General features: G+C 46.7%; 1 protein-coding gene across 11 annotated transcripts in view; it reads left to right on the top strand.

The window, feature by feature from the left end:
• Positions 1–13233, top strand: part of LOC140898491 (rap1 GTPase-activating protein 1) — a 63521-nt gene that overhangs the window by 36593 nt on the left and 13695 nt on the right. For 10 of the 11 annotated variants that reach the window (XR_012155003.2, XM_073312382.2, XM_073312330.2 and 7 more), the window contains 4 exons: positions 1484–1587; positions 3429–3545; positions 3920–4046; positions 8842–8944. Coding sequence is in view for 10 of the 11 variants with exons in the window: in XM_073312382.2 (XP_073168483.1) it covers positions 1484–1587; positions 3429–3545; positions 3920–4046; positions 8842–8944 (451 nt within the window). In the remaining variant the exon portion in view is untranslated. The remainder of the gene's footprint in view (positions 1–1483; positions 1588–3428; positions 3546–3919; positions 4047–8841; positions 8945–13233) is intronic. The other variant, XM_073312312.2, reaches the window with a different exon arrangement.

Genomic DNA, 13233 nt, shown 5'->3' with positions numbered 1-13233 from the left:
GGTCCCTAGTCTGTAGCGGTGCATTGGATTCTTCCATCCTAAGTGCAGGACCCTGCACTTATCCTTATTGAACCTCATCAGATTTCTTTTGGCCCAATCCTCCAATTTGGTTGGTGTTGCATTATAAACTCATTCAGAGCACTACATTCCAGGAGAAATGCTCCATTCTGAGAAATATGCCCATGTCACTGACAGAAGTAACACCTACTTGTATAAGAAAAAGTGCACTCATGTCTTCTGTATGAATATTTCATGCCTTTAGAAAATGTTGCTACAAAAGTGTCCTGGTTTCTGATTCTGAAAATATGGTTATCCTAGCTAACTCACACCTGGCTGCCTAAGGCTTCTGCACTGGGGCTCCGCAGGGCTGGTGTAGTGCCAAAACCACCAGCTCTATGTCAACCAGGGAGGTCCCTTTCTTTGGGGAATTGCTGCCCTGGGGACAGATGTAGCTTTACAGATCCTTTATGCCTGCACTAAGGAGCCATAGAATAGTGATGAGCTGGGCCCTTCCCCTCTCTCTCTGAGTCTGTATTTCTCTTTGTTTCTTTGTGTCTCCTTTCAATCTGAGTTTATGCCTCTCTTCCAAACTCTTTCTGTGTCTCTCTTGATGACATTGTAACTCTCTGCCTGTCCGTCTCACTTTCCATTTCTCTCACTCTGTCTCCTGTCTCTCTGTATCTCATTCTGCCTGTCTGTTTTTCTTCCTCTCTGTCTCTCTCAGCATCTGTGTTCAGGGCCGGATTAACTCTCCTGTGGGCCTGGGGCTATTAGATTTTGTGGGGGCCCTGTATACAAGTCTTTTTCGTGGGAGGGAGTTTGGGGCAGGAGGGGGCTGGGGCAGGGGATTGGCTGGAATGATTTAGTTGGGGATTGGTCCTGCTTTGAGCAGGGGGTCAGACTAGATGACCTCCTGAGGTCCCTTCCAACCCGGATATTCTATGATTGGGGTGCAGGAGGAGATGCAGGATCTGGAAGGGAGTTTGGTTTCAGGAGAGGGATTCTGATCTGTGGCAGGAGATTCGGATGGAGGAGGGGGGGTGAGGTGTAGGCGCCGGCCGGGAGGCGCTTACCACAGGCAGCTTCCAGCTGGTGGTGCAGCAGGGCTCAGGCAGCCTGCCTGAGCGCCCTGCTGCGCCGTGGGACTTTTAGCAGCCCGGAGTTGGAGATCGCTGCCTGTGATTTATTTTTGCGGGGTCCCCCTTGAGCCAGGGCCATGGGCTGCAGCCCCTAAAGCCTCTGCCTGTATTGAACCCTCACTTCCTCCCCTCTCTTTCTCACTGACAGCTTGTAGGAGTTCTTCCTTCACATTCTGGTTCCTTGGGGGCTCTGGGCAGCACTATTACATATCAGAGATGATGCAAACAGAGGGTCTGGGATCCAGGCTGCACACTCCCTCTCCCCCTCCTCCAGTACCCCATTGCTTTGTCTCTCACACTCCCCTCCTTCCTTCCTATCACTTCCTTACTCTCCTTCTCTCTAGTCCTTTGCCCTGCCTGGGAGGAGCCCATCACGCACCCGAGGCAGCCACTTCCACGGGCGTCGCAGCAGTGCCATTGGCATTGAGAACATCCAGGAGGAGAAGAGGTAAGAGCTGTGGGAATGAGTGGGGAGCAGTGAGATGAAGGGTGCTGGGGCAGGGGAAGAGAGAGGAGAGGTGGGAGGAACTGGGACCCAGAGGAGATGGAGGATGGTGAAGGCTGGGGGAGGCAAGAAAAGGGAAGATGGAGAGGTGGGATCAAAGGAACAGGAAGGGGAGCAGACTTCAGAAGAAAATAGGCCTGGGACCCAGGGGAACTGAGAGGAGGTAGGAAGGGAAAGAAGTCGGGGAGGGGTAGACAAGGGAAATGGGAGGGAGGCAGGACCAGAGTGAAGGGGAGAAGAGATGGGAACAGGAGTGTAGTAGACAGGACCTTCATCAAACAGAGTAGAAGATGATCCAGGATTCCTGCCTGTCCTGTTCCATCCCCACTGTGACAAAAACAGTTCTGCTGTGCGCATGTGAGAGGAGAGTGGAAAAAAATACATTTTTTCCATTTTTTTTAGAGAGTAACTAAATCTTGTGAATTTTAAAAGAAATAATTGTGAGAGTTTTCTTAACATGCTATAATCAAAATGGCTGAGGTTTGAGACTTGCAGACTATCACAGGAGTAGCATTCACAGAGGAGCAGAGCACAGCCTTCGTCCAGGGCTTGATGTAGCTGAGTTATGAGCATTTGAAAATTGCACATTGAGTAGTAGAGGTTATTTTGTTAAACTCTTACTGGGCCCCAAAAGGGGTGCTGTGCATTAGGGGTTCAGTGTATGCCAGATCCAAAGCCCAGTCCTTTGAACTGCTGTATACGCCACATGAAACCTTCCCAATTGTTCACGAAATCCAGGAATCTGTCAAAGGGCTCAGTGTAGAGAAGAGAACCCCCTCTCCCAGCATGCAGACAGCCATGACCGTCACCACGGGTAAAATCTGTGCCTGTGAAGTCTCTCCCCATGTCTCTTTCTCTTGCCCTTTCTTAAGAGAGACACTGACAGACTTATTTGTGTTTAAAATGATGTATTTTTTTAGAACAAAAAATTATATAGAGGCAAGTTCTCATTAACAATGTATCTAAAATAAAAAACTGTCACAACACTCGCACTTTTTCTGGCTTACCTTTAACGACAATTTTACATCTCGTATAAATACATTCCTCAGCCCAGCCCTTTGTGTTACTCACCTCCCTGCCCTCTTCAAGGATGTTTAAAGATTTCCTGCAAAGGTGGAAAAATGGGTCTGTTCCCTTATCATCTTCTTTATAATACAGAAAGAAGGTGTTGGGTTTCTTTAGATTTTCTTCTGCTTGTTTTCATCTCAGATATATCAGGAATGCGAAGCCCGCTCTTCCCTGCATTTGCTGGTTGACTCTTGAGATGAAGACTAGGAGTTTTCTCAGCTCCTAATTGAAGGGGCTGCACTGCAGAATAATTCACACAGAGATTTCCTCACAAATATATTAGTTAAATAGGTGTCAGCAAAAACACAAGTTTGATACAGTCTGAAAGAAAAACCACTGCTGCTCTCAGTTAGTCAAATGTCACCTCCTTAGCATGTTTGACACTATAAATATACTACATCTCCAGTCAACTGTAGAGTCTTCCAGGTTAGATAAGATCTGAATTTCTAGTGGGATGGGGCTGGGGGGAGCAAGTTGAGAAGAAATTTTAAAAACTCAAACCCTTTCAGGCCTTTATGATAAAAATAAAAGAAGCATAAAAAGGCCCAGTCCTGATATGTTCTTCCTTTGTAGACCACTTAAGAAAATTGCTGTGTTCCAGCACCTTGTACCTGTGTCCCCCATAGAAATCCCTCTCTGTATTTCCCCTTGTAGGAAGCATTAGGTAACACAGTGGTAATTCATGTCTCATGTAGCTAGTTTTCCTTTCACTCCAGTAGGGATGTTGCTGACAGAATCCAGAAGGTGCTGGAGAGTCCAGGACCCTTTTTTGACCTGAAGTCTGATGGCTCCTCCAGTCCCAGTTCCCCAGAGTTCCCAAACAGGAAGAGCAAGTGAGTTGAAAATGGTCTTTCTGTTCAGGAGAAACTCTTGGTATCCCTGGGGAAGGCTTCAGCATGGCAGGTTTCTCACTTTTTGTCCCCTCACATAGGTATCTTGACTGCAAAGAATGTGGTCGCTAGTGATTAGAGCCAGCGAACGGGAGTTAGTTCTGCCAGGTTCTATTCCTGGCTCTGATACTGACCATGGATGAGTGACTTCCCCTCTCTGGATGATCCCCCCGCATCAATATGGATGATTACAATAAAGCTGCCTCACAGGGACTTGTAAGGCTTTGTTAATGTCTGCAAAGCACTGGAAGGGTCTTGGGTGGATGGTGCAAAATGAGATCTGCAATGATGGTGATAACTTTGGACTTGGATTTCAGAACCCTCTCCAATCAAACATCGGGATATTGTGTGATGCAGCCACTCTCACGCTCCTCATCCAATGTGAGTAGCTGCTGTAGTGGAGTGAGGGAAAATGAAACATCTGAGGAAGAGGAGAATGAGACGGTGAGTGTAGGATTTATAAGCCCTAAAATACAGAGATTCCCTCCCCCTCACACTCTGGGTCACCCCCTTCTCCTGCTTACCCCTAACACCAGCTATGTCCTGAGGCCTAATAGGTCTACCCCAGTTGCGAGCCTAACTATGGGCAAGAGGATAAAAGTTTGTAAAGTATTACAGTAATCTATAACAATGAATGCTGATAGGAAAAGCTGGAAAAGGAACAAAGACTGAATTAGTCTGAATGAAAAGACCTAGTGTTATAACTCAAGGACTATATTAAGCTCATGCCTGGAAAACAAAGTGGGGGACTGGAAATCAATGGACCAAATTAGTGTATCAAAAATTAGGCCTAATTGGTGGGCAAAATAATCATAGAATAAAAGTATAGAAGTGTAGGACTGGAAGGGACCTCAGTAGGTCATCTAGTCCAGTCCCCTGCACTCAAGTCAGGACTGAGTAATAACTAGACCATTCCTGAGAGACGTTTGTCTAACATGTTCTGAAAAACCTCCAGTGATGGTGTGATGTTCCCCTGTGTTATCTGGACCGGTGATCTGCTAGGTCACTCCAATCCTTGACTCTAGGATCCAGCCTTACCCTGCTCTGCTGTGAGAACCCCCACTCCCAGGCTGGTCATGCACAGCCTCTAGCATGTAAGCTACATGAGTGAGCACTTTTGGCCAGCTGCTGCTTGGATTGTGCAATCGAATGACACTAGCCAATATCTCCGGTCCCAGACACAACCCTAGGAACCTCCGTCTTGCAGTGTCCAGTTGTGTCCAGTTCTTCAATTTAACAAAGAAATTGATATGTACCAGGCTTGTTATCCCAAGGGGAGTCTCTGACATGCTTCAAACCAAATGCACTGGTTCAGGTAGAATAAACAAACAAATGTATTAACTACAAAAGATAGATTTTTCAGTGATTAAAAGTCAAAGCACAACAAGGGGGAGGGATAGCTCAGTGGTTTGAGCTTTGGCCTGCTAAACCCAGGGTTGTAAGTTCAATCCTTGAGGAGGCCATTTAGGGATATGGGGCAAAAATTGGGGATTGGTCCTGCTTTGAGCAGGGGGTTAGACTAGATGACCTCCTGTGGTCCCTTCCAACCCTGATATTCTATGATTAAGTCAGATTTGGTCAAATGAAATAAAGGCAAAATGCATTCTAAGCTGATCTTAACACTTTCAATGCCCTTACAAACTTAGATGCTTCTCACCACAGGCTGACTGGTTGCCCTTCAGCCAGGCTCTCCCCTTTGATCAGTGCTTCAGTCGCTTGGTGGTGGTGTCTGTAGATGGAGGTGGAAGAGAGAGAGAGCATGGCAAACGTCTCTCCCTTTTATCATGTCCTTTCTTCCCTCTTGGCTTTGCCCTCCCCCTTCAGAGTCAGGTGAGCATTACCTCATCTTAGTCCCAAACTGACCAAGGGAAGGGGAGTGACTCACTCGAGAGTCCAACAGATCCATTGTTGCTGCCTAGGCCAGTGTCCTTTGTTCCTGTGAGGCTGGGCTGGGTTTCTCCCATACATGCCCTGATGAGGTGTGAACTGCCCCTCTGCTCCTGGAGAGTTTTGCCTGGGCTTGTTTTAAGCCATGAGGTCATATTTTCAGACTCGTAACTATATACATGAAATTACAACCTATAACATTACTATAACAACAATGCTCAGTGCATCATGAGCCTTCCGAAGACACCTGAGATGACAAACTTTGCATTGGATACCACACAATCATATTACAAGGATGAATATGGGGGTGCAAGGTGTTCCCCTGAGGTACAGAGCATCACAGACGGAGATTCCACAACTTCCCCAGGCAATTTAATCCAGTGCTCAACTACCCTGACAGTTAAGAAGTTTTTCCTAATGTCCAACCTAAACCTCCCTTGCTGCAATTTAAGCCCATTGCTTCTTGTCCTATCCTCAGAGGTTAAGAAGAACAATTTTTCACCCATCTCCTTTTATGTATTTGAAAACTGTTATCCCCTCCACCAGTCTTCTTCAGACTAAACAAACCCAATTTTTTCAATCTTCTGTCATAGGTCATGTTTTCTAGACGTTTCATAATTTTTGTTGCTCTCCTCTGGACTTTCTCCAATTTGTCCACATCTTTCCTGAAATGTGGCTCCCAAAACTGGACACAATACTCCAGCTGAGGCCTTATCAGCGCAGAGTAAAACGGAAGAATTACTTCTCGTGTCTTGCTTACAACACTCCTGCTGATACCTCCCAGAAAGATGTTTGCTTTTTTTCCAACAGTGTTACACTCTTGACTCATATTTAGCTTGTGGTCCACTATTGACCCCCAGATCCCTTTCCGCAGTACTCCTTCCTAGGCAGTCATTTCCCATTTTGCTCCTTCCTAATTGGAGTACTTTGCATTTGTCCTCATTGAATTTCATCCTATTTACTTCAGACCATTTCTCCAGTTTTTCCAGGTCATTTTGAATTTGAATCCTATCCTCCAAAGCACTTGCAACCCCTCCCAGCTTGGTACCACCTGCAAGGTTTATAAGTATACTCTCTATGCCATTATCTAAATCATTGATGAAGATATTGAATGGAACCAGAGCCAGGACTGATCCCTGCAGGACCCCACTCAATATGCCATTACAGCTTGATTGTGAACCACTGATATCTACTCTCTGGGAATGGTTTTCCAATCAGTTATGCACCCACCTTTTGTAGCTCCACCTAGGTTGTATTTCCCTAAGTTTATGAGAAGGTCATGTGAGACAGTATTAGAAGCCTTATTAAATTCAAGATATACCAGATCTGCCACTTCCTCCCATTCACCAAGGCTTATTACTCTGTCAAAGAAACTATTCAGTTGGTCTGACATGATTTGTTCTTGACAAATCAATGGTGACTGTTACTTATTACCTTCTTATATTCTAGGTGTTTGCAAATTGATTGGTTGATTATTTGCTCCATTTTCTTTCCTGGTACTGAAGTTAAGCTAACTGTTCTGTAATTCCCTGGGTTGTCCTTATTTCCCTTTTTATAGATTGGCACTGTATTTGCCTTCTTCCAGTCCTCTGGAATCTCTCCAGTCTTCCATGAGTTTTCAAAGATAATTGCTAATGGCTCAGTTATCTCCTCAGTCAACTCCTTGAGCATTCTAGGATGTATTTCATCAGGCCCTGTCGACTTGAAGACATCTAACTTGTCTAAGTAATTTTTAACTTGTACTTTTCCTATTTTACATAAGAACATAAAAACAATCATACTGGCTCAGACCAATGGTCCATCTAGCCCATTATCCTGTCTTCCACCAGTGGCCAATGCCAGGTGGGATTCAGAGGGAGTGAACAGAATAGGCATTCACTGAGTGATCCATCCCCTATTACACACTCCCAGCTTCTGGCAAACAGAAGCTAGGGACTCAGAGGCTAGCTGCAGATCCTACCTCATTTTCACTAGCTTTCACTATGTTAGACATCTGATCACTACTAACCTTTTTGGTGAAAACTGAGACAAAAGTCATTTAGCACTTCTGCCAGTTCCACATTTTTTGTTATTGTCTTTTCCCCGCTCACTGAGTAATCAGCCTACCCTGTCCTTGGTCTTCCTCTTGCTTCTAATGTATTTGGAGAATGTTTCATGAGGGGATGAGTGATTCCACCTAGCAATTCCTCTTGGGATCCTCCAAAAGACTTTTAGGGGAAAATTAGAAGATGGTGGCTGAATGAAAGAACAGAATACAAGAAGAAGCAAGCTTCACCATCCTGGCTGTCACCCCCACCATCTCTTGGGACGCTGGGAATCACCATGACACTGCTGGGCCTTTGTCATCCTGATCCTGAGAGATGTCCTGATGAGACTATGTCAGAGAGAGGGACCCAGATGACCCTGCCACCTCCATCAGCTAAATGCCAGCCATCACCTGGGATAGGAGACTTTGTCTCCCTTTCTCCCTCCGCCCAGCGGCATCCTTTGTTTTCCCTACCTTATTTATTTTCTTTCTATCTCTCGCCTTCTGTTTAATAACAGTCTGGCTTAGCTGGCCAAGACTGCATTTTTTATTTATTTATTTATTTTTGCAACACTGCTGTAAGCCTACTGCCAGGAAGGTAGAAAAAAGCAATGTCTTAAACGGCTCAGTGCTGGTACAAGTTTGCCAGGTCTCAGATTGGGTGATCAGCCCATGTGCTGTGTTTCTCCATCAGCAAGATTGCAAATGAGAGTCAGCACCAGAAATAGAAGCATTTTCTATCTTTTCTGTTCCCTTTTATGTGTGTCTATGTTTTGTTTTCAAGAAAACTGGATCAGATTTTAGAGGCAGCTCCAGCTCCTCTCACCTAACTTCTCTTTTCCCCACAAAGGACAGGTATTAACCTTTTTAATACCATCTAATATTGCCAGTTGGGGGCGTTCCTTCTAATAACTCTCTCCAGTGAAAGGGAAAGGGAACAAGAGATGTTATTAAAATGAAAGCCTGTGTAAAACTTTACATTTCAAATGCTTTGACTATTTTTCCTTCTTTTCTGTATCTTTAATAAAAGGTTAAAAGATTTGTAATGGTATGTTTGCCATGTTACTAAGCAGGCTGAGGTCTCTGTATACCAAACCCCGAACTGTTTAATGTTGGACAGTGACATGTTAACAGTGACTTTTGGGGCCCATATATTCCATCAAAATTAATACAACTGTTCCCCAAAAGATTCCCCTTCTCCCACACTCCAGTTGTGTCATCCCAAGAGATCCCACTTTATTTAAATTCTCCCTTCTTCTGGGTACACTGTGTCTGTCCATGTTTACAAAGTGTCTTCCTAAAATATCCCTTCTTTCCCCTCTCCAGGAGTTGATATGCTCTCTTGAGGGCCCTCAGAAGCGGGATTCCCTGGTTCAGAGTGTGTGGCTGGATGACAGCGTGGGCACACCCAGTAGTGCTAGCTCACCAGGTAAACTGTGCACCTACCTCCCTCTCTAGAACATGTGAGGGAGTGGAGAGGTAAAGAGACAGCAGCAGCACCTGTTCTCAGTACCCAGAATGGGAGGAGTGCAGGGAGGTGAAGTGGTGTAGCAAAGGGCTGGAGAGGAACACAAACTAGTGAGGGAGCGTAGAGAAGGGGGACAGGGAGATGTGAGGAGAGAGTTGAGAATGAGGGCACTTAGGATGTTCACAGTATAAATGCTTTGATACATATGGGAGTGGGGAGATGGCGGGGGGGACTTTTAGGTAAATCCTGTGGACAGCATGTGTGTGTGTGTATACATATATACACACACACACACTATATACACATACACACAGAGACAGATTATAGACAGGGCTAGCAGACCTGTCTGCTATTATGGTTGCCTGCCACTTCCCATTATAAGACCCTGTTTTCATTTGCTTATAACTTTGTCAGACTTTAACTGTTTGGGCTGAAATTGCCGATGCTGGGTGTCTGCCTCAGGCTGATTTTGAGGGGGGAGGGGAAAGGGGGGAAAATTCAGTGAAATTGGTTTAGCTGTTTCTAGCAATTAGATTACCTTTTTTTCCCATGTTAAAAAAAAATCATGAGACTTTTCTCAGAACAGCTCTCATGCCCCCATGGTTTGGAGCAGGCAGGGATTAAAATTTGGAGCAGGAGGGTGACAGGGATGTGACTTTCGCTATCCCTGTGAAAATCCAACCAAACTTGGCCAGATTAAAAGCCTTTGAAAAATCACACATGCTCAACACAGACTTGCTAGAGCTAAACAACTAAAATCTCTGAAGAGTCCATTGTCACTGAGCATACTGCATCCCCTCCTAGCACTGACCAGCAAATGCATGTGCCATCCCCACAGAGTGACTGAGCATGTTCTGTCCCCTCTCATCTTCACACATGACAGGACTGCACCTGTGCCACCTCCATGGAGCAATTCAGCATATTCCAACCCAGGGCTACAGGAGCTCAGACTGACTTCCCCTGTTGTTGATGCTTCCAGCTGCTCCAGACTGGGGTGGAGCTGGGCAGGGGCACTGGAACTGAGAGCAGGGAGCCCGTTTCTCCTGTTCTGTCAGTGACACTGCACCCCCTTCCTGACAGACACCCAGGCAGAATGGAAAAGGAAGCCATTTTATTAGAATGCAGAGGGGCCAAGAACTGGATGGGGGGATGGAAAAGAGAATATTGGGACAAGGAGTCTAGTGAGACTGGGACTGCAGGGGGAGGGAAACTGACTGTGAGTGGCAGGGGCCAGGTTGGGCATAGAGACTGGGACAAGGAGCTAGGGAGGGCCTGGGTGGGGAACATGAGATGGGATAAGAAGCTTAGGGAGGGAGACTAGGACTGGAAGCCAGTTTGCTGGGGAGTGGGGGGAGGCGGAGGGAAGGATGAGAGGGACAAATTGTATGAGGGGTTGGGAGGGGAAGACTAGGACTGGCTGAGCAAGGTGACTGGGATGAGAAGCCTGAAGAATGGAGACTGGGCCTGGGGAATGGAACCAGATAGAGTCTCTGCAGTAACAGGAGTTTCCCTCCCTGCAGGGCTATATATCAGGCTGACATTGATATTAAGTTAGGGTATGGAGCCAGACCTCAGGATTTCCAGAGCAGCAGCAGTGTCCCCCTCTCATTATATCCCATGTTCCCCTGGCAATGGTGATATGTTGGGTGGCACTCAGGTCCCTGCCTTGAGTGGTCTGATCTTATTGGGAGTAGTGGGGAAGAGATGATGTGTGGCAGGAGAACAGACTTGTACAGGGACTGATGTTCCGGAACAAGGAGGCGCAGGAGAACCTGAGAAATTAGAGCTCTTAGTGATCTATTACAACTACTCCGATTTGAGAAGTAGGTCAGCAATTCAGTGTGTACAACTCTGAAACTCCACGGTGTCAGCTCATACTAAGATGGTGTAAACCAGTTTTTGTAGGATTCAGTTCATGTAAAGCCCCAGAGAATATTAACTCTGCCCTCTAGTGATGCCATGCAGCAACCATACAATTAAGATGGATGCCTAGCTGAGTTTGAGATCCCACATTAGACTAAACCAACTTTTGGAGCCAGTTTTTTCCGTATTGTTTCCTCTCATTTCTCCCTATAGGGCAGAGTTAAGGTTGTTTGGGAGTCCTAATTTAGCATGCTCAGACCTTAACATGTCCGCATGTCTTTGAAGTTTAACTTGAACTCTGAACCTGCTGGGGACAAAATGCTTGTTTTGGAGATCATTACATCATCTCTATAATATTTTTTCACCCTAAAATGCTGCTCTGATCTCTCAACCCTTACTCCATTGTAATTCAATGATTGTCTGGGAAATATACAACATAAACTAGGGACTTCCACCCGATCCCAGTCAGTGCAGAGTCCATAAGAGGAAAAGGGAAGTAACATTTTACTGAAAAACAAGGCAGAGATTTCCAGTGCAATAACAAACAAGCAGATTGGTGCCCCAAAGGGATGAAGGGGGGAGAAGCAGCTCCAAATGCCAATTTCATGGTAGGGTGGTTTTTTTTTGTTTTGTTTAATTCTTCTCCTCTGCCCTGAAGTTCAGCAGGTAGGAGGGGTGGTGGGTAGTTCCAGCAGCAACATGGGGAATAGGAGTAATTAACAGCTACCACAACAGCACATTCCCCTCAGCAGCCAGCTAGGAACCCACATATTACGTTCAGTGATGGAGTCAGGCTGCAGGGTCTCCAGAGCAGTGGAACCAGGCAGCAGCATCTCTCCTATACTGCAGTATGACAAGAGGTGAATTCTGGGGGAGGAGCTTCAGATTTTCCACAGCAGCAAAGCGTCCCTTTCTGCCAGGCTAGACAGTACTCGCAAGGCTATATCCAGAATCAGAGTCTTCACAGCAGCAGTATGCAGTCTGTGCCTGCAGGGCTTCAGAGGAACCCATTAACAATGTCCATCGTACGGGTGGAGCCAGGCCCAGCAGCAGAAGAGTGTTCTTGGCTGCAAGCCTATAGATCAACTTTTTTATAGATGTTATTTGTGGGATGGAGGCAGGCACCAGAGTCTCTGCAGCAGCAACAGTTTCCTTCCCCGTAGGGCTATATAGGTGCCTGGCATTGCTGTTGAACTTGGGGATGGGGGTAGGCCCAGGATTTCTGCTGCAGCAGCAGCAGTAAAAGAAGCAGCCTCAGCATATCCCTCTCATCCGGTCCCTGTAGCCCCCTGGCAATGGTGATACCCTGACTCCCTATCTTAAGTGGCCCCGTGTTATCATCAGCAGTGGGGAAGGGGAGATGATGTGAGGTGACAGGAGACGAGGCTCACAAAGGCTCTGATATTCCGGCACAGGAGAACCTGAGGATGCTGGTGTTGAAACCCTGGAAGAAGAGGAGTCTCCAGCAGGGATTGTTGTTAGTACAGGGGAAGGAAGGAGCCACTTTTCAGGGCTGCTGTTAGTGGTGGAGCAGGAAAGAAGCCAGATAGAGGGGCTTGGTGTGAGGAAGGAGTCACAGAGCTGGGCTGGTCTCAGGGGATGAACTGAAGAAATAGACACTGAGGGGGCTGGTGTGAGGGACACGTGGAGAAGGAGCCACCTTAGAGGGCTATTAGTGGAAAGGGCCAGCAAAAGAGTAAGGGACAGAGGTGGGGATTAGCACAGCGGGGCCTGGTGTTTGGGGCGAGGGAAGAGATTCTGGTCTTTAATATCTCCACCCCTTGGGAGCTCTCTGTGGTTTGGGAAGGCCATCAGGAAGCCAAGCCCTAACTCCATGGAATGGTGGGATGGCTGCCCTCAGACTTGGTATCAGGCATCACAAAAGTGTGAACCCTCTTGGCACCTGATGGTGGCAGGGCTTTCACTGTGCCTCCATGGCAGTTGTACAGGGGCAGGTCTCTAAAGCATCCAAACTGGCCCAGGTGACAGGAGGCATCTCCCTGCCACACCCTGAGTACATCAACACTGCCTCTGCACAAGTGGCAGGGAGTAGGGGCCCAGGAAGAGGGATTGGAAACTGGTGGGATTTCTGCACCCGCAGGGAGAGACAGACACAAATGGGGACTGAGGAACCAGGGTAAGTTCTGATTAACCTACTTCACTTTTGTAGTGAATTTTGTTGTGTGAGCAGTAGGTGTATTGTGTAGGCAGTAAAAGCACCAGCGCCCTGTGGTTAGATGTGATCCCACCTCGTCCACAGGCCTTGTGGTATTTATGGACAGTCCAGGACTCCTGGACAGTACCCCACTCCTCCTTGCTTCCAGAAAGGGAGTGAATAGGATCAACAGTTTCATCCAGCCAGGTCACCTCCTCCTAGCTGGCCTCTA

The sequence above is a fragment of the Lepidochelys kempii genome, chromosome 1, assembly GCF_965140285.1.
Source record: "Lepidochelys kempii isolate rLepKem1 chromosome 1, rLepKem1.hap1, whole genome shotgun sequence".
Taxonomy (NCBI): domain Eukaryota; kingdom Metazoa; phylum Chordata; order Testudines; family Cheloniidae; genus Lepidochelys; species Lepidochelys kempii.
The sequence above is the reverse complement of the archived record's forward strand: the minus strand, read 5'-3'. Positions and strand labels throughout refer to the sequence as shown.